This window comes from Corvus brachyrhynchos, unplaced genomic scaffold (assembly GCF_000691975.1).
Source record: "Corvus brachyrhynchos isolate BGI_N302 unplaced genomic scaffold, ASM69197v1 scaffold302, whole genome shotgun sequence".
Lineage (NCBI taxonomy): Eukaryota > Metazoa > Chordata > Aves > Passeriformes > Corvidae > Corvus > Corvus brachyrhynchos.
In genome coordinates, this window is record NW_008237244.1 from 1,554,373 (window position 1) to 1,575,999 (window position 21,627).

Genomic DNA, 21,627 nt, shown 5'->3' on the forward strand with positions numbered 1-21,627 from the left:
GGCGTTTTGACACTTAAATTCTGGATAACTGTAGCTGCTCTGGAATATAGTTGGGCAGGGTCGGAGGGAAGGACCCATTGCGGGGAGACAAAGAGCATCGGGGGTTTGAAAGACTCAGAGAACAAGATCAGTACTTGTGGGAAGGGGTTAGACTGCAAGGATACCTCGTGCTTCGGGTGCAGAGGGGTCCTCAGCACAGGTCAGTCAGGTGGCTGACACAGCTTTGTCCTCACATCCCTGCCCTATGCTCACATCATCCCTACTTCTGGCACTGTGTCAAAATCCAAAAGCCTGTCACAAAACTGTGTCATGGCACAGTCAAACAGGTGCTTAAACAGGACAGGGGAACTAGAAGGTGATGAGCTTTCTTTATTGCTTTAGACACGGATTATGTGCTGGTGGCCTGATCCAGTATTTACAGTTCTGATCCAAGACATGGCTTGGTGCTGGTGTTCAGCACATCCCAGTTTGTGGGACACCTGCACACCTAATGAGATTAACATCTTTAGGACTTTATTTAGGCTCTAGTTTCATAAACCACTGGATCTGCGGAAGAAGGAGGACAGATCTTAAGTGACAATGTCTCTTGACTGAGTGTACACAAGGTGAAAAATATGGTCAGTATTATTTGCACATCACTTCAGGCTTTGAATGGGCAGCAGCAGTCCAGTGAGTGAGTAGTGGGAGCTGTGTGGCAGCTCCTCACCTAGTGCATCTTTAAAGAAACCACCCAAATCAGCATGTTTCTAAGGGGAAATCAAAGTGATGCCTTACTGGAGGAGGGTTAGTTTTGTTTGCTGTAGTTAAGAAAGTTGGCTGTCTTTGTTAGCCACAGCCTTTAATGACAAAAAAGAAGAACCCAATTTGATGTACTTAAAGTATTTTTGGTGTTAGTAGGTAACAAGAAAAGACAAAGAAATGTGTTCCTGTGAGGCTATTTCAGTGGGTCCTACCACCACCATCTATAGAAGCTTTGCAACAAAGGATCAATAGACTTAATTTTTCAGTGCTGCTGCTGGGGAGGAGGAGAATTCTTCAGCAGTGTGACACAGTGCTGTCTTGGGTTCATCATATCATATCCAAAAAATACAGACCCTGCCTGCTGAAAGAGCTTCAGCCTATGCTGAAGGCCATTTCAACACGAAAGCAAACTTTTAATTGACCTGAAAGATGTTGTTTTCCTCAATCACTTAAATAAAAGTTATTTTTTATTACTTGCCTACTCCTGCAGTAAGGAACTGATCTGCTATATTTCCTTTATTTCTATGTGTTGCTAATGCTACTGGTTGGCTAAAATAGGCTGTAAAGAAACCATTTCTTTTGCCTGAATAGTTGCAGCATGCAGTCTGTGTTGGCTCTGAGCTCTTGGGAAGGCGCTGCCTTACTCCACAGAGGCTCAGCAGGGCTTACAGGGTCTGGCAGCTTCAAAGCAGGTTTCAGAAGTTACAGTATCTGCTGCTTCAGTTCAGTGCCAGGCAGGACAGCCTGTGGTGGTTGTGTCTGCAGCCATTCGGATGGCTGTACCTGGTTCTGGGTGTCTTTCTCCTGGACTCTCACCTTCCTGTCTGGAGCTCTGAGCCTTTGGTGTAGAGTTACTCTGTGAAAACTTTGGTTCTTGTCTCACTGGCATCTGGATGTGCTTGGCAGAGGTGATTGATTGCCTGTGCCATGTTGGAGGGGAGTCAGGAAGGCCAAGTATCACTTGGGCTCAAGGGCAAAGAGTGATTTTTGCTTCCCTTCTTTTTTCCTCTGCTGGGTGTTGATTGACTGGGGAAAGGGAGCTGCACTTTGCCCTCCCCATTTTGAGCCTCTGCACTAGTACAGATGGTATTGGTACTTCAGAAGTGGGGCCTGGGGAGGAGGAGAAAACCAGGCAGGAAGAGCAGAGGTTTGGGGCCACCCCCACACCCACCTGCACCAGGAACCACAGCCGAGGCCTTGCCACTGGTGAATGTAATTAATGCCCATGAACAGGAACACTTTGCAACCCTGAGCGCTGATTGCAGTGTAATTTCAGGGCTGGGTTTGACATCACAAGACTCTCTCTAAGTATCACTGAAGTCAAATAAATTGTTGCTGTTAATTAACCCTTTTGCCTTTTGGCCCGTTTTTTCCCTGGTACTTTTTGTTTACATGCTGATGTTCTCCTTTCTGTTTTCCTCGCTGCTGGCTACTTTTTTCTCTCTTTAATGTGTATTGAGCAAATTTAATTCCTTATCCTCTCCACAGTGGCTTTGCCATTATTGTAATTTGTCCCCAGCCTTGTGGGTGCACGAGTGGAAGTAGGACGCTTTGATGCACTGAGTTGGATTTTAAAGTTTTGACGAACACTGATATTTCCCATGGCAACAACTTCCATACGACACTCAGCACAAGCCTTGTTCTTGCAGAAACAAATGCAGTTCTTCAGTGTCAACTGCTTTCTGTTTAATTGCAGATGAGATATGAAATGGGGTTCTGGGGCTCAGGTAGGATGGGGGGAGCTCCAGCTGTATGTTGGATACAACAAAATTAACCACCCAAATTTACTGGATGTGACCTGAAACTCTGCAAAAGGAGGAGTCTGTGACTTTTGCTAGGACAGTAGTTGGTGCAAAAACCTCTTCCAGGAAGTCCCCCTTGCTCTGGCACCCTTCTGGCTCCCCCAGGCAATAGACACCACTGCCCCCAAAGCACATGCCAGTGTGTTCCAGATCTGGGCACTTGCTGCCTGACGTGTTGGCATATTAAACTGAACACTCGTCTGACAAGGCTTTTCCAAGGCAGCCCATGATGGGCCACCACGGAGCCAGCTGGGCTCACCTGGCTGCTGCCCGGCTCTCTGGCCTTGGTTTGCCTCCTGGCCGGCCAGGGTTGGAAATTCAACTATGTCATGCTATTTTCTTTGCATCAAATTTCTAGGGACATCTTGGAAAACCCTCCTGATCCTAAGGCCACAAGAAGAAAATTAGATCTGTGGTGGAGCTCCTTTAAGCTCTCCCTTTTTGTACTCCCAGCATACCAGAGCCAGGACTGAGCTACCTCGTATTTCAGTGTTTCAGAGAGAAACATACAGCTGTGTGTGTGTACCCACATTTTTTCCTAAGAATGTCCAAAATCGTTTATTCCTGATATTTTATTCTGAACCAGCACTTACACAGCTGCTTGCTGAGAGGTTCCTGAAAGGTACAGCTTTCCTACATGACAGTGTAGGGACACATCATGTGTTTTTTAAGGCCTCATAAACCTGCCTGAGCAGGGGGAGCATGTCTCAGGGACTGCCAAGGGTTGAGCAACAGGGGAGGCCTCCTGGAAGGAGGCAGCAGTCAGGGAAAGGCTGTTGCAGAAGGACCACTTTGACAGTGTGTTCCATTGGGCAACACCTGTGCTGTGAGTAGTGGGCATGGGGTGGTGGTGGCTGGACACGGCAGCCTCCAGCCCCAGTTCCACAGCTGTTCTGGCCATGGCAGTGCAGCAAATGGAGTTACAGGAGGAGGAGGTCAGGGAGCTGCTGGGGGTGCCAGGGGTCTGTTTGTGGTGCAGGAGGTTTGCTGCCCCAAAGAGAAGGACTGGAGGAAGACTGAAGAGTGAGAGGCTGGGGTGGGGATGGCAAAGGGCCCTGAAGGAGTGCAGGGTATGGGTAGGGCAGGGTGTCTCCAGGCATGCTGATAGTTTGGAGTTGTGGCTCATGGGGTTCAAAAAATATATTACCCTAGGACTATGCAAAGCATAAGAACTGTAGAAACGACAAATTTAGTTGTTACTCTGCTTCCGTCTCTAATTAGGGCATTTCTAACGAGCTTCCCACAAAAAAATAAGCCCGAGTAATGTTTTCCTTTTGCTGTTTTCTTCCCATTCTCTAGTGCAGTGTGTTGGCATTCCCCACACATTCCTCTCCCTGAGTCAGACCCCAGGGAGAGAGAGCACGCAAGGGCCAGGCCAGGGCGAGGGCTGCAGCGTCTCCAGCTTGGCAGCACCGAGGCCGAGCTGCCGTGTCGGGTTTCAGCCGAGGCAGAGGCCAGCGCCGAGGTGCAGGGCAGCAGTCCAGTGCCATCCCATCCCTGCTCCTGCCCGTCACACACTCTGGAATGAAGTGTAGGCAGGAATCGTTGTGGAAAGGCTGTTTTTCTTGTAGCTGTTCTTCCTTTTTCCCCTGTCAGAGTTATGAAATCAAGGGCATGAACTCTTCCAGCAGGGATCTAAGACCCTTTGACAGGAACATTGCATGTCCTTGGCACAGGGAACGATGTGGAAGAAGAGCTGAATATGCCTGTCAAGAAGGAAGCAGAAAGCAGCAAAAGCAGAAGAAGCTTCTTTTCTGCTGTCGCTGAGCTGGGAAAGCTGTTGCCTGTGGCTCCTGTAACATCACCTGCAACCTCCTTTGAGGCAGGACCTGCAGGACCTGCAGAACCTGCAGCTGGGAGTTTCCTCTTGGCAATGTCTTTGATATTCTTTTTTTTCTTTTCTCCCCTCCCCAGGTAATGACAATTCATTTCCCCTTCTTCCAGATAGTCCTAAAATTAAGAAAAAGGAGCTGAGAGGGGTTTAGTAACACACAACATCCATGCAAAAAAGGTGACAGGCTGTGCTGCCAAGGCTTTGCTCCCCATCCTTGCTGGAACTGCCTCTGCCTGCATGTTAGTCCCCACGAGCCACTGTGGGGAGACAGAACAGAGTTTGGCACGTCCTGCACAGAAAGGGCCTCCCCAGAGCTCAGACCTCCTCCCACCGGAGACTGAGCAGGGATGAAAGCAGCCACCCCTCCCCTTCTGCTTGCCATGTGACAGCCCGTTTTGCAATTCAGGAGAAAAACAGACAAAACCTGCTTCTATTAATTTTTATTTTGGCATTAGAAAGGCAAATTGCAGTTCTCAGCAGATTGGACTGATCTGATTAAATTCTAAGATGGCAGCACTTCAGGTAACTTAGTAGCAAGCCAAAAAATTCTGCTTTACTGAGAAATCTGGGTGGTTTATTTTTCAGTCCCTGTAGCTGCTCTAAGAATTTTTTTTTTTTAAACAAACGAACCAACCACAACCAACCACCCAAACCAACCAAACAAAAACCTCACCCCCCTTTTCTGAATCTGAATATTCTGATTTGGAAATGAAGCCATAAACTATGAACTCACCCATCCCTAGATCTTGGTGTCTGGGACATGGACATGGTATTTTGGAAAGAAGGTCACTATGTTTCATGAAATGGGTTTTTCATTAGTCAAAGCTGACAAAAAGCCTCCAGCCTGATTCTTTTCATTCTCCTGGTCTTTCCAAGGGCATTTAGGGGATCATAAATACAGTAAGAGCCTTTAGGAAAGTTTGTTACAAAGGAAGTTTCTAAGCTATGCTTGACCCCCAGAGGTATGAAGAGCACTGGAAACCTGATTTTAGGAAGGAAGTTGTCTACTAAAGTCTGTGCTAGTCTGTGCTAGTAAAAAAAGATGGAAACATAGAACTTCACACACCTCAATGACACTGTTTTCCCTGCTATTGCACTGTTGGAACAAATTTAAGACAGCACATAAGCAGCAGGAGGGCGTTCAGCCAGTGGTGGCACCTGTGGGGATGTGGGTACCTCCAGGGCAACCCCACAGTGAGGGCTGCCCCTCTCCCAGTGTACAGCCCAGGTCACTCCACTTGCTGTTTGCAGCTCTGGATGCTGAGCCTGAGGATGATGAGGCAGTAACACAGGTTGCCCAGAAACATTGTGGATGCTTCGTTACTGGAAGTGTTCAAGGCCATGTGGGACGGAGCCCTGAGCAACCTGATCTAGGGTGGCATTACTGCCCATGGCAGTGGGGTTGGGACTAGATGCACTTAAAGGTCCCTCTTCTCCAAACCATTCTATGGTTTTTCAGCAGGGACTGGTGTGGGGACATGCTGGCCTCAGTGTCAGGCACTTGGGATCTGAGCTGGCTGGGCTGGGTCGGTGGTGCACAGCACAGGGAACAGTCACATCCTGCCCAGGGAGAGAGCCTGGGACATTCCTCTGTGTCTGCCTGGACCCCACCCATGGATTGCATTGCCTGGGTAAATGCCAGAGCTGCTGGAGCAGCAGCGAGGAGGACAAGCTTGCTCTCTCCTGACATTGGTCACTGCATCTCTGGAAAGGCCAGCTTTGGATGGTGGGAATGAACCCAACCCCCCAACCACAACACCCTCCTAAGCATCTGGTGTAGATGCTCCTAAATGGCAAACACAGGAGAGATGCTTACCTAAGTCTGCAGTCAGGAAGACTTTGCCCATTCCCGGCTGTGGGCTTTTCTTGCCCAGCTCTGCCTTTCCTGCCATGGAGAAGAATTGTTCTAGGCTTGCCCACTGTCAGCTGTTGCCTGGTGGGCTTCCCTGAGAAGTGGTCCTTTGGGGGCAGGAGGTGGCCTAGGACCAAACCTGCAGCCTCCTCTGTGTGTGATATTGACATGTTGCTGCAGAAAGAGCCCTGCCAGCACCTGCAGCAGAGCTTTGGAAAGAAGATGACTTTAGCTGGCTGTGGTCAGCAGAGGCTGAAACAGCTTGTCCAAGAATTTCGGTCCTGTCCAAGACATCTTCAAATTCTGGGAGAGCCGAGCTGGGAGCAGAGCATCACAAACCACGGTGCTTCTCAGCAAACACAAGAGCTGGTGATGAAGCTGTGGTGAACTTGGTGCTCCCTGACACGTGGATGCCCTCAGTGTGCTGAGTGAGCACGTCGCTGCTGCATGGGCAGCTGCCTTCAGCCTGCTGCAAAGTCTGGCTCTCTGCAGTGCAGGAATTGGAGCCAGGTGCAGCAGTGGCCCAGGCAAAAAACAAGGTTTTTTTTTCCTTTTAGGCCCGTAGACTAAGCAGAAAATAATTTTGTGCTGCCCATGTTTTTTAATGCTTCTTCTCTGTAAATGTACCTGCATCCAAGACCCAAACTGCAGCTTCTCTGTGCCAAGAATAGTCCAGGAACAGCATCTGCTGCCCTTCTGTACCAGGAGTGAATGTCCTAAAATAAACAAGCAAAAAAGAGGGGGAGAGAAAAAGTTTGATCAAAAGGAATGTCAGCTGATAAAGTAACAAATCCATTTGCTCATGTAACTTTTACAACCCCTTAGAACTGTGGCCAAAAATGGAGCAATTCCCTTACTTTTCTCTGGTGCCAAGTGACTTTCGATCTGCACTATGTGTATTAGCTCATATGAAACTCTTTTCCTACTGCCTTGATGATTTTAAAGCCCAGCTATCTAGGTGATTTAAATTTGAGTTACTGTAGCATTTACTGGTGGAAAATACAGTGAATTACTGTGACTGGTGGAAAACACGAGCCTGTGCAGCTTGCTTTTGTTCTTTATTTTTCTTCATTTGGAAATTTTATTTCTTTGCCTAGTCAATGACACTGGTGATGGTCACATTTATTTCAGCTGAAGTTCTTCTTAAAACCTGTGGGAGCCTGAGTTACTTCTCCTCTGAATGCCACCTGCCCCAGCCTGGTGTCCCTACCCCAGCCGGAGGTGACACGAGTCAAGGCTTATTTGGTCAGGAGAAGCCAGCCTTATGTGGTCAGCATGGATGCATTTGTAATCATGTCCTCAGCACTTCATGGAGTTAAAATGTCTCGCAGCAGCTGCTGTGAAGGTTGGTGTGGCCCACTGCATCCAGACAGACTCTTCTGGCTGCCTTGGGCTCGTTGGTGTGGGGCTGGGCACATCTTTGCAAGCATTTGTGTGCCTTCCACAGACATCATGTAGGAACAAAAGAGCAGGTGGGGTATGTGAAAAAGGATATACCAGCACTTCCTATAAAAATGCTAATGCTGCCTCAGGCCTCTTGAGGGTGTTCAGTGATGTGCAATAAATTGCTTTTATATGGCTTTGTGAGCAGTTGTGAATTTAACACTGTTTTCAAGGAGCAAGAAATGTCTCTATAAACACAGTCAAGGAGATGGAGTAAAAACGGTTTCAGCAAGCAAACAAAAAAATATCTGGCCTTTACCTTTTGAGTCTTCTTGATAATGTTTGAAATCCAGTTAAACCTCTATACCCAGGAGAAAACTAGCACAAATAATGTCAGAGAGATTGATGCTAATGCTAAGCAAGGGAGAGAGCCTCTGGCTTTTCAAACACATTCAGTTACCTTTCCTTCTGTAAAAACCAAAGGAATATTCTAAAAATGTTGGATTATTAGAGGTCAGCTCATCTCCCTCCTTGTGATTTGTGATACCCTGTTCTGGCATAATAAACATAAGTGATGACTTGCTCTTTCTGCCAGATCTCATGGGCCTTCCCACATGAATCATTGGAAGCAAACTGAACTTCATTTCTAATTGGAATTCAAAGAGGCCGATGGGTAGAAAGCTGTTAAGAGGTCAGAAAGAACAAGCTGAGGTCTAGAAAGGCACCTGAATTTAAGTGGAAGGTCTGGGTCTCCCTGAGGTGAAGCAAAGTGGATGAGAAGGGGAGGTGCTGCAGAATGTTTCTCTTCCAAGCCAGCCCCCATGATGGGATAGATGAAGTCAGGTCTCTGGGGTACTATCAGGAGACACTCTTGCACAGATCCCAGCCTCAGATTTACATCTCTCCAAAACATGGATGGCCCAGGACTGACCCAACACTGCTGGAAGAAAAGAGCTTAAGGACCAAATTTCAAGTCCTGGAGAAACCAGAGGCTTTATTGGGGCACTACAAGATGTATTGAGGTGATTTACAAATAAAGAACCAATTAAGCTTTCTTGTATGGAGACACCTGTTATGTAAAAATGTCAGTGTTTAACTGATGCCTTAGTTTTTAAGTTTCATATTTTTCAAATCCTGTACTGCCTAGTGTGTAACTCTGAAGTTCCTTGTAGCCTGTTCACTTCTGCTCTCTCATGCTAATCATGGTAATTTCACTTATTTCTGATTTGAAAGACAAAATTTCCCTTACAGAATACAAAATGTGCTGGGATTTGAGCTACTGCTGTCATTGGTAGGGGAGGTATGGGAGCTCCTTCCTACACCCTGTGGTGAGACTTCCCCAGCATGCTCTGTCGAAGCTAATGAGCCTTTCAGACTAGCAGGCAGCATCAGGCCATCTGTTCAGCACACTGTGCTTCAGACCATTACAGCTCTGCTGATTATCCTGGAGTCGAGCTAAATCTTGGGCTTTATCCCAGTTTTTGTTGAGGGGAATCCAGTACTATGATGACACACCATCAGCAGGGGGAAATGCCACCAAAGCTTTTGGCATGTCAGGCGTATTCCAAAGCCTGTGCCTCTCCCTGTTTTGGGGGCAGGCTGTTTGTGTAGCCATGCCCACTCTTTTCTTGTTTGCACTGCTCCAAAGTCAGCTTTCCTCCTAGCACACAGTTTAATGCTGTTACTTTAAATTTGTCCCTCACTCTGATTCCTTCTGATGTTGTTTGGAACCTCTACTCTTTGCTCCTTTAATATTTTGTCCATGTTTTTTTTTTAACTTAGATGAAATACAGACTTGAGCACTCTCTGTACCACTGTGCTGAATCTCAGACATATAAGCTTTCTGCCAAAACAATTAGGTACTGAACATGGTTCTCAGGCAGTCTAAGGGTGCAGCATCTCCCAACACAATGACTCCAACATCCTCAAGCCCGTGCTTAGCTTTTCTATGGGAATTCTTATCTGAATTTTTTTTCTAACACCATTGGCCAACCTTATCCTGGTTCTGTCAGTAAAACATTCTCAAAGAGATGGGCAGAAAACCAGAAAGGTCCCAGCACTGTCCACGGGTGTCACTGCTCCTCATCCTGGGTGACTCCTGCCTCCAGCGGCTGTGGACATGGCACAGCTGAGGCCCAGGGTGCTCTTGGCACAGAGCAGGGGCCACAACGATCTGGCCGCAAACAAGGTGCATGAGCATCCAGGGGAGAGGCCATGACTGATAAATTCCTGTCACATAGGCTGTTAGAGGGCAAGCTTTGGTTGTGCTGCCTGCAGAGCTGCCTGCTGCTGCTGACACTGAGAGGCAAGGCATCCCTCTGCTCCCCAGCTGCACAGTCCTCCATGACTTCATTTTCAAATTGTCTTTTTAGACCAGATTTTACCTTGCATCTAAATCTTACCATCTTCTGGCTGAAGCCAAGCTCTGTTGCACTGGCTTTCCTGCTCCCTGGCAGCACATGGCACCTGAGGGCACAGGGCTCAGCAGTGGGCGTGCAGCCCTGGTGAGCTGTGCATGTGTATTTTCTCTCATACAGCTCAAGGGTTTATGCAAAATAAAACAAGTGTTGCAAAACATCTGGCTGCATCCCAACCAGGGTGCCCCATAAGCTGCAGTTCCCAGAAGCACAGGCTGGCATCAAGACCTGCATTGGCTTCTGGTTCAGTCCTCTCCATTTGCTGTCAGGGTGATGGAGCACCCCTTTAACAGTTTGCCTGCGCTTTGGGAAATTCCCCCCAAACATAGCCAGCACATTTGACCTCGCTAGATCCTCTCTGCAGGGGCTCTGGGTGCACGTGGTGGGATTGAGGTGGTTTATCCACTTCCACAGCACGCTGCAGGCACCCTCAGAGAAGAAAGGGGTCCTGGTGTGGTATTCAACCCTGCGGCCACACAAAGTGGGTACCCAGGAGCAGGAAACTTGTTCTTGTCCCTAATGTCCTTGGTGGGCCAATGCTGAAGGAGCTCAGTGCTGAGAGTGAAAAGCTTGCACCTGCACTGTGCCTGCCCGGGAGCCAGGAGGACAAGAGCCAGTTTCCAGCAGCTCCCATGAAGATGGGGCTCAAGCTGTAGGCAGCAGGACCCCTGCCTCCAGGGACTCCAGGCAGCCGGTGCAAAGCAGTGCTGGGAGCCAGCAGGATGCCCAGCCCCCAGGGCCACAGTCTGGCCAGTGTTTACTGACCTATTTACTGCTTCTCCCTCCATGTGTGCAGCAATCCTCTGCCATGTCAGAGCTTGCTTTTCCTCTGTTTTCCAGAAGAAGCAAGCACATATAAATGGCTGAATAGTACTACAGCACAAGCATTGCTCCTGCTTCTCTAGTAGCTGCTCTGGAGAGTAAACAGTGAGTGCTTCCTCCAGGTTGTTTTGGTGCTTTGATCCAATATGAAGTGTCATTCCCTGTGCACACTTTGCATACCTCTCCTAGATGAAACCTACCATATTGTCATGGAGTCAGTTGCACCACATTTGAAATGTCATCGTGCTGACTGGGCACCTAGTCCAGACTGGATGGCTTGGAGTTTATGTAGGTCAGTCCCTTGGGCTATTTTTAAATATTGGGGCGAGGATTACATTACACTGGTGCACTACTATCCATAAGTCTCTCTGGGAGCCAGCCCTGGATTTCAAGCTAAGTGCCTGGCTTTCCAGGCACACCAAGCAGCCAAGAACGGGTGGGAACCTGGTCAGAGAAGATGGGATTTTGACACTTTCCCCAAGATGATGGAGTTTTCCTCTTAGCTCTGTGTGGTGACACTCACTCCTGGGCATGTAAATATCTCTGTGTTTCTCCAAGGGCTGTGTAAGTGTTCACAGTAATGGTGGCGTTCTGCTGTGTGCTGTTGTTGTCCAGGGAATTTAGTGGGAATAGAAAGTGCTCAAGACATGGCATGAGTGGGCCTCAAGTGCTGGAATTTTAATTTATTCATCTCTTTTCAATGTCCTGGAGCCTTTATGAATTTGCAGTCAGTAAAACCTCAGCAAGGCTGCATGACTTTTAGCTGCTACATTCAGCTGTTACTGCCTGCTACAGTGTGCTAGTTTCAGCCCTTTTCCTCTGCTGCCTCTCTACCAAAAGATGTTCACTGATTTTAATTATTTATCTGCATGAGGTCTTTACGCCCAACTTGTTCTCAGCTTCACATCTCCAACCCCAGTCATCTCTTCTGCATCCTGCAGATTCTGCTCATATTTAAACATTTCTAGCAGGTTACCAGAAGAAAGGGAAAAGCCGAGACACAGAGCAATGGTAGCCACAGCTTAGCATTGCTGTTGCAGCTAGCCTGAGCCGGAGGCAATGGGCTCTAAAGCACCTTGGAGTTGCTCTGATGGAGTGTGCTCAGGTTTGAGTGTCTTCAGTGCACCTTGCTTGGCCCCAGCCTCTCCTCTTCCCCATCCCACTTCTGTTCTGCCGGAGCACAGAGCCTTCCCTCCCTGCTGGGCTCTGGAGTAGTCTGTCCTGGTGGCTGCCTGAAGCACTGGGTCCCGCTGGGTCCAGTGCCTTGCCTGTGGCTGGTGTGAGGCTGCTTGTCCCTGGGCTGTGAGCACACTGACAAACTCTCCTGGCCCCTCTGCCTTCCCACTGACATGACTTTTGGCTCACATTCTCCTTGAAATGCTTACTGGGCCATAGCCAGATGCTCTGGGTGGTGTTCCTGGTTCTGTGCTTGCAGGAGCACAACCCTACATCCCACGAACACAGGCACATGGTGGCCGGTGACGCCCCAGATGGCAGCCCCGGGGCAGGGGAGGATGTGAGAGGACAGGGTCATATGCTGTGGCTGTTGCAGGCCCTGCTTGTCTCCATTGAGACCCAGGACTCTCCAGAACTTTGGGGCCCAGATCTCAGCAGAGAGAGGATTTTGTTTTCTCTTCTGAGATGCGGTAAAGTGCCACAAGCACTTATGTGACCATGAGGCAGAGCCCTGGCAGCTCTCCCTTTTGCAGGCTTTTCTGCACACACGTGGAGATGCACAAAGCTATGGCAAAAAATCCCAAACAAACAAAAAGAGGCTGCATTTTATCTTTCTGGCAAGTTAAAATCTGTTCTAGTGAGGTGTGGCAGGTGATGATTTTTAGTTTTCAGATTTTTTAATTGTAGCATTATTATAATTTGCAGGCCTTTAAAGACTCTGTGCAATACCCCGAGATAGGGACCAGCACAAGCAACCAAAGAGTGTTGAGACCTGCTATTATTTGTAATTAATGCTTAAATTGAAAAAGACAATTGCATGGGGATGATTTCACACCACATAACAGGGCAATTGAAAAGATAACCTCCAGGACAGAAAAGTTTTTTTCACATAGAGTGGGGTTTCAAGATAAGAAGCAAACCCTCATATATCACTTGTCAAAAGAAAGGCCTGACCTACAGCAATTGGAGGGGCACAAATGGGATGGCAGAGGGAATTAGAAGACAGACAGAGATGGAAAAATTACTTTTTATCCCAGAGACCAGGGAAAGGAGCTGCAGGGCAAAAAAGGAGAAGCAAGGGCCAGCACCCCATGCTCATGGAGGTGGCAGCTTCATGACAGTCACGCTGAGTGTGCTGGAAGGATCAGCTTACTCCTAACCTAAATTCAGTGCAGGATTATTAATGAGGTGACAAGTGCAGAGTCCAGAATGACAACAAATCTATGGAGCCTTTGGTACAAAGGCAGAGTTGAAGATGTGGGTCCTGCTCTCTCTTCTAAACTCTTAGGGTTTTCTCCAGGGGAGATGATGGAAAACAGGCTTGAAAAGTTTATCTAAGAGACGAAGGCGCCAAACAACTTAGCAGGGACAATGGTTAAATTTAACTTTAAGCACAGACACAATGTATGGATGAAGTTCTCACCTCATGTGGAGGTGCAGTGGAGGGCAGCTGCACCAGCCCCACATGGCTGGGGTGATGCCGAAAGCCTCGCCATGATGCTGCTCCAAGGACGAGGATGGGAGGTGTGAAGAGTGGAGCTGGCCCCTGCGACAGGCATTAACTTAGTCCTTGGCAGGAACAGCCCTGCCAAGCAGGCACTGCCCACTGGGAGCAGCAGCCCCCTGCCTGAGCAGTGCTGTGCCCTCAGGAGCAGCAAGGAATTGTGAAAGGAAAGCAGGGATCGCTTTGTACCTTCTCATGAAGGCACTGCTCTCCTCTGGTTTTCAACAGCGGGGAGAGAAACAACAGTTCTACACAGCCTAAGCCTGTGTAGAGCACAGCAGAGCATTGCCTGGCTGTAGGAAAACCCCTAGAAATTGATGACTGAGGAGAGGTCTGGATTTAGCATCCTCAGATGACCTCTCATTACAAATTCTTTGGCTATTTATAAATGCCCCCATAAGACTACAGTTCAAGAATGCACTAACATTTAGAACTACAGAGCCAGTTCACCCTCTCTGGTATCTTCCTCATGCAAGGGAATTCAGAAAGGGTATCTGCTACATGAGGATGGTCAAGATTGGCCCCAAAAATAATTTGTTGCCACAATATGCTGAAGAATACATGAACAACTGGAAGCTCCTGTTGGGCTGATAACTGTGGCAGAGCCAGGCTGCTGAAGCAAATGAAAGTGGCCTTATCCAGGAGCTGTACTCCATGGGGGAGAGCTGCAGGATCAAAGGTCAATATAATCCAGTGTAGCGACCTAATGTGATGCTGGTCTGTCCTGAGGGCTCTTGCACACCCAGGATCACAAAACACAGCTCTGTCTCTTGCCCATCTCTTCATTTGCTATTAGCGTAACAAAGAAAGCTCCAGCTCTGGTATGTGCCAACCTTGTTGCTTTGTGACACCACCTTCAGTGTGTTTGCTCTGAATAAAAGAGTTGCACGGTGAAAAACTTAAAAAAATAGTATCTGCCACCTAGTGGTAAATGAATTTGTTTTATGGGAGATGATGATGTTATGGCTTGCTGGGTTAATAGTGGTTTTCCAAAGGTATTTTCTCCTTGAAAACGCTCAGTATTTGTTTGGTACAGATTTTGGGCTAAGTCACAAATTGTTAACAGCATGTAGGTATTAACAAAACTAAGTGACTATTTCAGTGATTTGCTTCTATTAAAGAAAAGGTCTCAAAGATGCTCTCACAGGTTATAGTATGAATTCAGAATTTTCCTCAGAAAGGCGTATCTGTCAATAAGTGCTCAAGAGTGTAATTTGGTTTTAGGAGCGTAAGGAGCCTAATTTAGGAACAGAGTGTGAAGAGCATGTGTTAAAGGATGAGCAATAAGGATAAGAGCAGTCAGAGCCAGCCCTGTGATTGCTGTGGGACTCGATATATTCTGCAAGTCACGGGTAGAGGGGAGGTGTTGAAATATGTTTCCCTTCTGCATGCTTAGACAGCTTCTGTAGAAATCCTTACAAAAACTGTATCCCAGAGGGGTTTTGGTTTTATTACTTGGTGGGTTGCTTTGTAGGGAGATGGTCTTTCCCAGTCCACCCTCAGTCCCCATCCCTGCTGCCTGCTTTCACAGGAGGCTCCCTTGTAGCCTCCCAGGTGGGATGTGGCTTAGGTCTAAACATCCTTGGCAACACGAGCAGAATCAGACTACCTGTGCATGGGCACAGGTCTTCAATATACTAAGAACACCTATAAGAAAGATGGAGAGACATTTTATACAAAGGCTTGTAGTGACTGGAGAAGCAGTTTTAAACCGAAAAAGGTTAGATTTAAATGTGACATAAGGAAAATTTTTTTATGATGAGGGTGGTGAGACACTGTAACAGATTGCCCAGAGGCCAGGTTGGATGGGCATTTGAGAGGCCTGGTCTTGTGGAAGATGTTCCTGATCATGGTAGGGGCATTAGACAAGATGACCTTCAAAAAGTCCCTTAAAACCAAAACTATTCCATGGTTGTATGGTTCTATACTGACCCAGCTACACACTAAGCCCATAAAGTTTAACATTTATTAACAGGTGTTATTTTAAGTGGTAGCTGGATGCTGAAAATATCCCAGAAGCAGTTAATGCCTTGCACCGCAGTTAAATTACCAAGCTGGTTATAGCCAAGCTAAACTGATCGTCAAGTGATCTGCTTGTGACATGTTTGACTGAAGGAGCTCCCACCCAGAGGAGAGGAGCAGGTGGTGACGGAGCTGAGGGCCTCCCCCAGCTGTGGTGGTCCCAGCCATGGACTCACTATTCTGTAATCTGTCCCCTCTGATTCACCGCCTCTGTAAGATGAAAGCAGACTGTGAAAGTGAGGTTGTCTGTTTGCAGGCTGTACATAAAGGACTGGCTTTGTTTTCTTTAGGCGTGAGTGTTTCCAGGGTGATATTCCCTGCTGCAGTGGAGAGTGGGAGCTCTTGGCACCAGGGACCCCTTGGCTGCACTGGGGCATATTGACCCAGTGGTGCAAGGGTCCTTTAGGGGCCAGGGTCCCCATGTGTGACAGCAACCAATCGCATTTCTCAGCCAGGCTAATGGCAGGGACAACACTACACTCTGAAGGGTTTCAAGTGTGCAGCATGCCTGCACAGCACCGGCCCACAGGCTGCTCACCCTCTCCCCTGGCAGCTTAGGGAACATCAGATTCTGTGCCAGCACAACCTAAAATATTGAGTTCCCTGTTTCCCTGTTAGGGAAGTCTGCTGCAGGGGAGTGCATCACATGAAGAGGTGGCAACCTTCTTCCCTCCAGCCCCAGGGGCTTATGAAGCCTGAACCAGGTGGTGCTCCCTGGGAAGATGCTGGCCCGGGTGGCTGGTAAATGCAGGCACCAGGTATGTTGTTGTGTCACACCTTTTTGCAGTGGGAGGTAATGCTACTTCCCATAAGAGTGCATACCCAAGTGCTGAGGCCAGGGCAGCAAAGTTAAAATTGCCTTCAAGAAATTATACTGACAATTCTCCCCCTCTCCCAACATGAAAAATGTTTTATTATTTTGGTGTCATAGCTGGCAAGTGTCCTACCCTAATCCCAAACCTTCTAAATAAAAGCTCTCTGTCCTTCATCCACAGCTTTTCCCAGCCAGGCAGTCTCTGCAAGAACCAAACCAAGGGAACAAAGAGTACAGCCTGATTTTTTTGAGAGAAGGCACCTTCTCTCAAGGTGTTTATCATCAAGATTTTCTTCCTAGAAATACCCTAGAGCTCAAATGGGAGAGGTTGGATTGAGAGAAGTGCCCTTACAGAAATGTGACTGATCATAAGTGGTGCCTCTCAGCCATTAAAATCCATGAGATTGTATGCCCTGAATCCACCACCTCTAGCCCTGCCTTCAGTACCCAGAAAGTGACCACAGCCATGTATGCCCAAAACCATCTTTGTGTTTTCCTGATGGCACATCCCTTTTTGCCCACCAAACCCCTTCAAAATGAGGCTCACACAATCTGGTCAGAGTGCTGTCTTCTTTTGTGGAAGAGGTAAAGAGAGGCTGCTGACACACAGTTACTGGGACAGACCTAAATGTGATGGGGAGAAGGCATGAGGCAGAGGAATGACTGTGCCTGGCTTCAGCACCCTGCTGCAGCTCAGAAGTCGCAGAGATGAGGGCAGCACTTGGGTGCCGCTTCAATCTTCATGAGGCTGTTGGATTCCACAGAGTAGGTCACCTTGTCCTCGTCCACCCCGGGCGGCAGGCTGAATTCCTTCATGAATTTTCTGTAGTTACATGTCTTTCCCAGTGCGGTGTTGTGCTCCTCCTTGTGCTCCGCTGACACAGTCACCCTCCCGTCTCTCACAATCACAGAGACGTCGCTGGGGTCAAAACCCTTCACATCGACCAAAGCCAAATGGCTTTGACTACGGCATGAGTTCAACATCATGCTAATTCTTCTCAGTCTGGAATTAAAACATGAGAACAATCTTTACCTTCCATATCCCTTTCAATTTATTTCTCCAAAATGGCTATTTTGCTCTCATCCTGCTTCTCTGTTTCAACCTTTGCTCCCGATAGCAATGTCAAACCTCCCTTTATCCTACCCTAAAGGTTGCTGATGTCTGTAGAAAGCAGCCAGCTCTCTCTTACCTGTCCATTCGTCGCTCCATATCCAGCCTTGCAGCGAGGGCCCTTCTCCCCAAGCAGCGGCAGTCGGGCAGGTGCAGGCAGCAGCGGTGATGGGCCAGCCTGTGCAGGCGGCATGAACACAGCTTCTCACGGAGCAGATGCAGGCGCATGTCCAGCAGCCTCATCTGCCGCTGCATCTGCCTCAGGTTCTGCATGGTGTCTTCCTGAAAGTGACAGTGCGCTGACATTTTCACGCTGCAAGTGTGTCAGGGCAGGAGTAAACTCCAATGCCCTGAGAGTTTCATCTGGTGGTGAGTGTGGAGCAGAGCTGCAGGTGTTCCTGCAGCCTTCTAGCAGGCACCTTATGACATCACGGGTCCAGGACACCAGAGTTCTGCGGTCACCATGGGAACCACAGCCGGGTCCATGCACAACCGCAGCCCCTGCTGCAGTTCCCAGCCATGGACCAGGGGAGCCCATTGCAGAAGGACATGCTGGGGGCTGGACATGGCAGGGATATGTGCACAGTGGCCAGGCAGAAGAGCCATGGGCCATGGGGAGCTTGACTTGCATGCAGTTTCATACGCAATATTGCTTCAGCATATCTGCCTACAACTCCCCACAATGATACTGACCACCAGCTTCCATCCCATCACCTCTGACGAGTGCTGGAGCCCAAGACATGAAACATATTCCCTCAGACTGGCCTGTGACACAAGAGATAATCCCAGCCTCAGCAACACCAACACCCTTGTCTCTCAGGCATCTGCCCAGTGGCAAGCCAGATGATGTGTTGTTTTCCCAAGGTGAAATATGAATTTGGCCTATCAATAAATCAAAAGAGCCAGCTTATTTTGTATTGAATGGTAGTTTCATCCATTAAAAAAAATAAATTGCTTTTTGCTTTATTACTCATAAAAGGCATCACTTTTTTGGTCTGAAGACCAATCTTTTATTTAAAAGCTGAATTCAAAGGCTGGCAACAAGAGAAAGGGTCCTTCCTGTACGGAGTCTGTGCACCTCTCTGATGGCACTACTTTGTCTTTAAAACTCTGACACTCTCTATTCTCTTCAGCTCTACACGAAAGAGTCCTTCAGGAGGTCTCTCTTGCCTGGTGAATCTGAACCCTTTATTTCCCTTAGAGGGTTTTGTTTGCCAAGCCCAGTCTGGAGAGATGAGGTCTGGAGCAGATCACCTGAACTGAGCATTGAGCATAATCTTCCCTCTGGTACACAAGTAGGGACTGCAGGATCCACTACAAAGCAAAGATGCTGAATGTAAGGGTGCGTATCAAAACAGAATTTCTGCAGGGAAAGCAACAGCTCAAAATAATTTGACACTAAACCTTCCTGGCACATGAAACTGGGGGTTGAGGATTTTTCATGTGTCCCACAGGAGTGTGAGGAGAGTCTACAGGCAGGGGGGCCCGTAGGTTACTGCCTCCTTTGGGATGCATCTTTATAGAAAGGGATGTGAACTTTTCCCCGCACACATGGTCATCCAGGGAGATTGTCCCCAAAACAGGAGAGCATCAGCATGGTCTGTGAGCAGAATACTGAGCAGAGGGACCTGCATGCAAAATAACCTTGGAGGGCATCACCACATACCGTACGTAGGATAAATAGGTTTGCGTGGACACAAATCAACCAAGCAGGTACTTGCCAAGCTCTGCTCTCCTCCGCTGCCCCCTTTCCCATTCCATCATCACAGGCAGAAGCACAGTATCCAGCAGTGCTCTTGCTGTGCATTGCCACGCCTTGGGAACAGTGTGTGCTTTGCCTTGTCTTACTGTGTCCCAAAACCTCCCAGGAAATCCTGCAGTAGGATGAAACACCGTGTCAGCAAGTGCCCACTATGGAATTAATTAATCCAGTGGTGGCAACACCGGTTTACAGAGACTTCCCAAAACACCCCTGTGTGGAGCTGCTCATCCCCAGGGGCCCTCTCACACTAACCACATATCTGCACTTAGGTTTACAATCAGTGTTTAAAAAGCATAAAAGTCTATCTGCAGGCAGGATGTTTTTGTAATGCTCTGAAAAATGGGCTGTAGTTATTAAAACAATGGAAATATAGAGCTCTGAAAGTAATTTGTAGCCTTGTTTCCCATTACTACAGCAGCTAAGCAATAATTATATGCTGGTAAAGAGCTTGTTTCATGCTTCTGTTGCTGTTTTTAGTTACCCCCACACACTTTAAACTTTTGGTCTTCTGCTGCAAATTGTTCACTTTGCACTTATAAGAGGTGGATGGGTAGCCAGACTAGACAACTCAATTATTTTTCTTCTTATATTTTATGAAATTTCTATAAAGATCTGCATGGCGATCATCCTCAGTGTGACTTCCTAGGGGCTGAGCAGAAGTGGGCACCTGCTGTGGCTGACAAGTGACTCTCTTGATTGCATGTACGTGGAAACAGCTTTGGAAGGTGGTTGCTGCCTCTTTCTACCACTTAGCACTGTTTGCAGATTACAGCAGCTGAGTATTACAAATTTCAGCATTCTCAGCCATACATGATCATTTCCAGTAGTGCCCCCACAGTCTGTGGATGTCATTTTTAGGAAAGGGGACCTCAAAAGCATTCAGAGAAGGACTGATCTGTCTCTCTTGGCAAACGAGGATGGGTTGCTTGGTATCCCTTTCCACACTTTCACTCCCTTTGGGTGCTGGTACCACACAGAAACCCATGCACTTAATAGTTCTAAGGAGTCAGATCCCACCTCAGGCTGGTACATGAAAACCAACAAATGTTAACAATAAAAATCCCTTAATTACAGCAATTTCTGAAAATATGCAACTCTGTAATAAAGGGTTGGGCTCCTGACTCACGAGAAGCTATGTGATTTACAGAAACAGCTCACTCCTGAGGCAGGCTGATCTACCGTGTGTTAAACAAGCATTTCTTGATAGGCTGCTTCCCACAGCCAGAGCCATGTCCTCCACTTCCTCCCCAACTCCCCTGCATCACCGTGCTGTCCTGGGCTGCACCAGCCCCAGATGGGAGTGGGATGGATGGCTGTGGTAGGACATGAGAATCAGGCTGGGAAACGTCACCCACTATGAGTAATGGTGCTGGTGCCTCTGGGATGTATCAGGAAGAGTTTTGTGCTGCAGGAAGGTGAGCTGCTCCGTAATTATTTCCTGTGAGCTGCGGAAGAGCTTGCCTGCCCTTCAGGGCATGGATGGGTAATTACGGGCCCACACTGGAGGAATAACCAGCCTCGTGCATGTGACTTGGCCAATGTCACCACTGTAGAGCTGGTGATTCTGAGACACAGGGAAGTGGCACTCACATTTCTGTAGGTCTGCCTAGCTGGCCCCACTTGAAAGGGGCACCAAACACTTCTTAGAATGTAGATGGATGGATAAGAATTGTTTTGAGTACAGATTGACTCCACCTTGAAGGTGTGGTCTGTCATTTCAAGAACCAACTCAGCTCTGTTTCCCTAGGGGAAGGAGGGACTTCTGTCACACAGTGTGTTACTGTACCTGCTGATGGGGTAGTTCCAGTACTCCCTCTGGTACAGAGGATCTCTTAGTGTTTCTCCTTCACTGCAAGTCAGCTGGTGCTGTAAATGCAATGTGGAGCTGCTGGTGGCATGCTGAGACGTGGATGCTGCATGTTACTGGGACATGGAGAATCAGCAGGCTAACACCGCTGTGGTATGATGAAGGCGTCAGCTTAAGCAGGTCTCTGCTCAGTGAAGCCAAGGTGAATTTTGACTTCTGCTAAGACCAGGCAATGAAACATGTTTGAAGTGAGTCCACTACTAAGCCTAACTTGCAAGTTCTGTTTTGAAATTGTCTTTACTTAGGTTAGTCATAGGTTATAGGTCATAGGTTAGTAAGCACAGGCTCAGAAGTGATGTTCTTCCTACAGCTTTTTGTATGACCTGATAGAACCTATCAGCTGGCCAGTTTGAATATGGACAATTCTTTAAGCCACTTAAAATTGTGACCGTCTCTGTGATACACACTTAAGAACAGACAAACCCCCCACAGCTCTCTCTCATTTCCGGTGCTGGGACAGGTGGCTGCGGGCCCCGTGCCAGGCCGGGCCGGGCCATGGCCGTCCCGGAGCCGATGGGCC

The 21,627-nt window shown here is 48.0% G+C and overlaps 1 protein-coding gene across 1 annotated transcript in view; it reads right to left on the reverse strand.

Moving 5' to 3' along the window:
• Positions 1-3,097: 3,097 nt before the first annotated feature.
• ODF1 (outer dense fiber of sperm tails 1) overlaps positions 3,098-21,627 on the reverse strand; it is a 37,230-nt gene continuing 18,700 nt past the window's right edge. The window contains exons 2-6 of the mRNA XM_008630722.2: positions 19,145-19,352; positions 17,558-17,760; positions 16,915-17,370; positions 6,194-6,945; positions 3,098-4,493 (exon numbers count right to left, since the gene is read on the reverse strand). Of these exons, the coding sequence (XP_008628944.2) occupies positions 17,061-17,370; positions 17,558-17,760; positions 19,145-19,352 (721 nt within the window). The 3' untranslated portion in view covers positions 3,098-4,493; positions 6,194-6,945; positions 16,915-17,060. The remainder of the gene's footprint in view (positions 4,494-6,193; positions 6,946-16,914; positions 17,371-17,557; positions 17,761-19,144; positions 19,353-21,627) is intronic.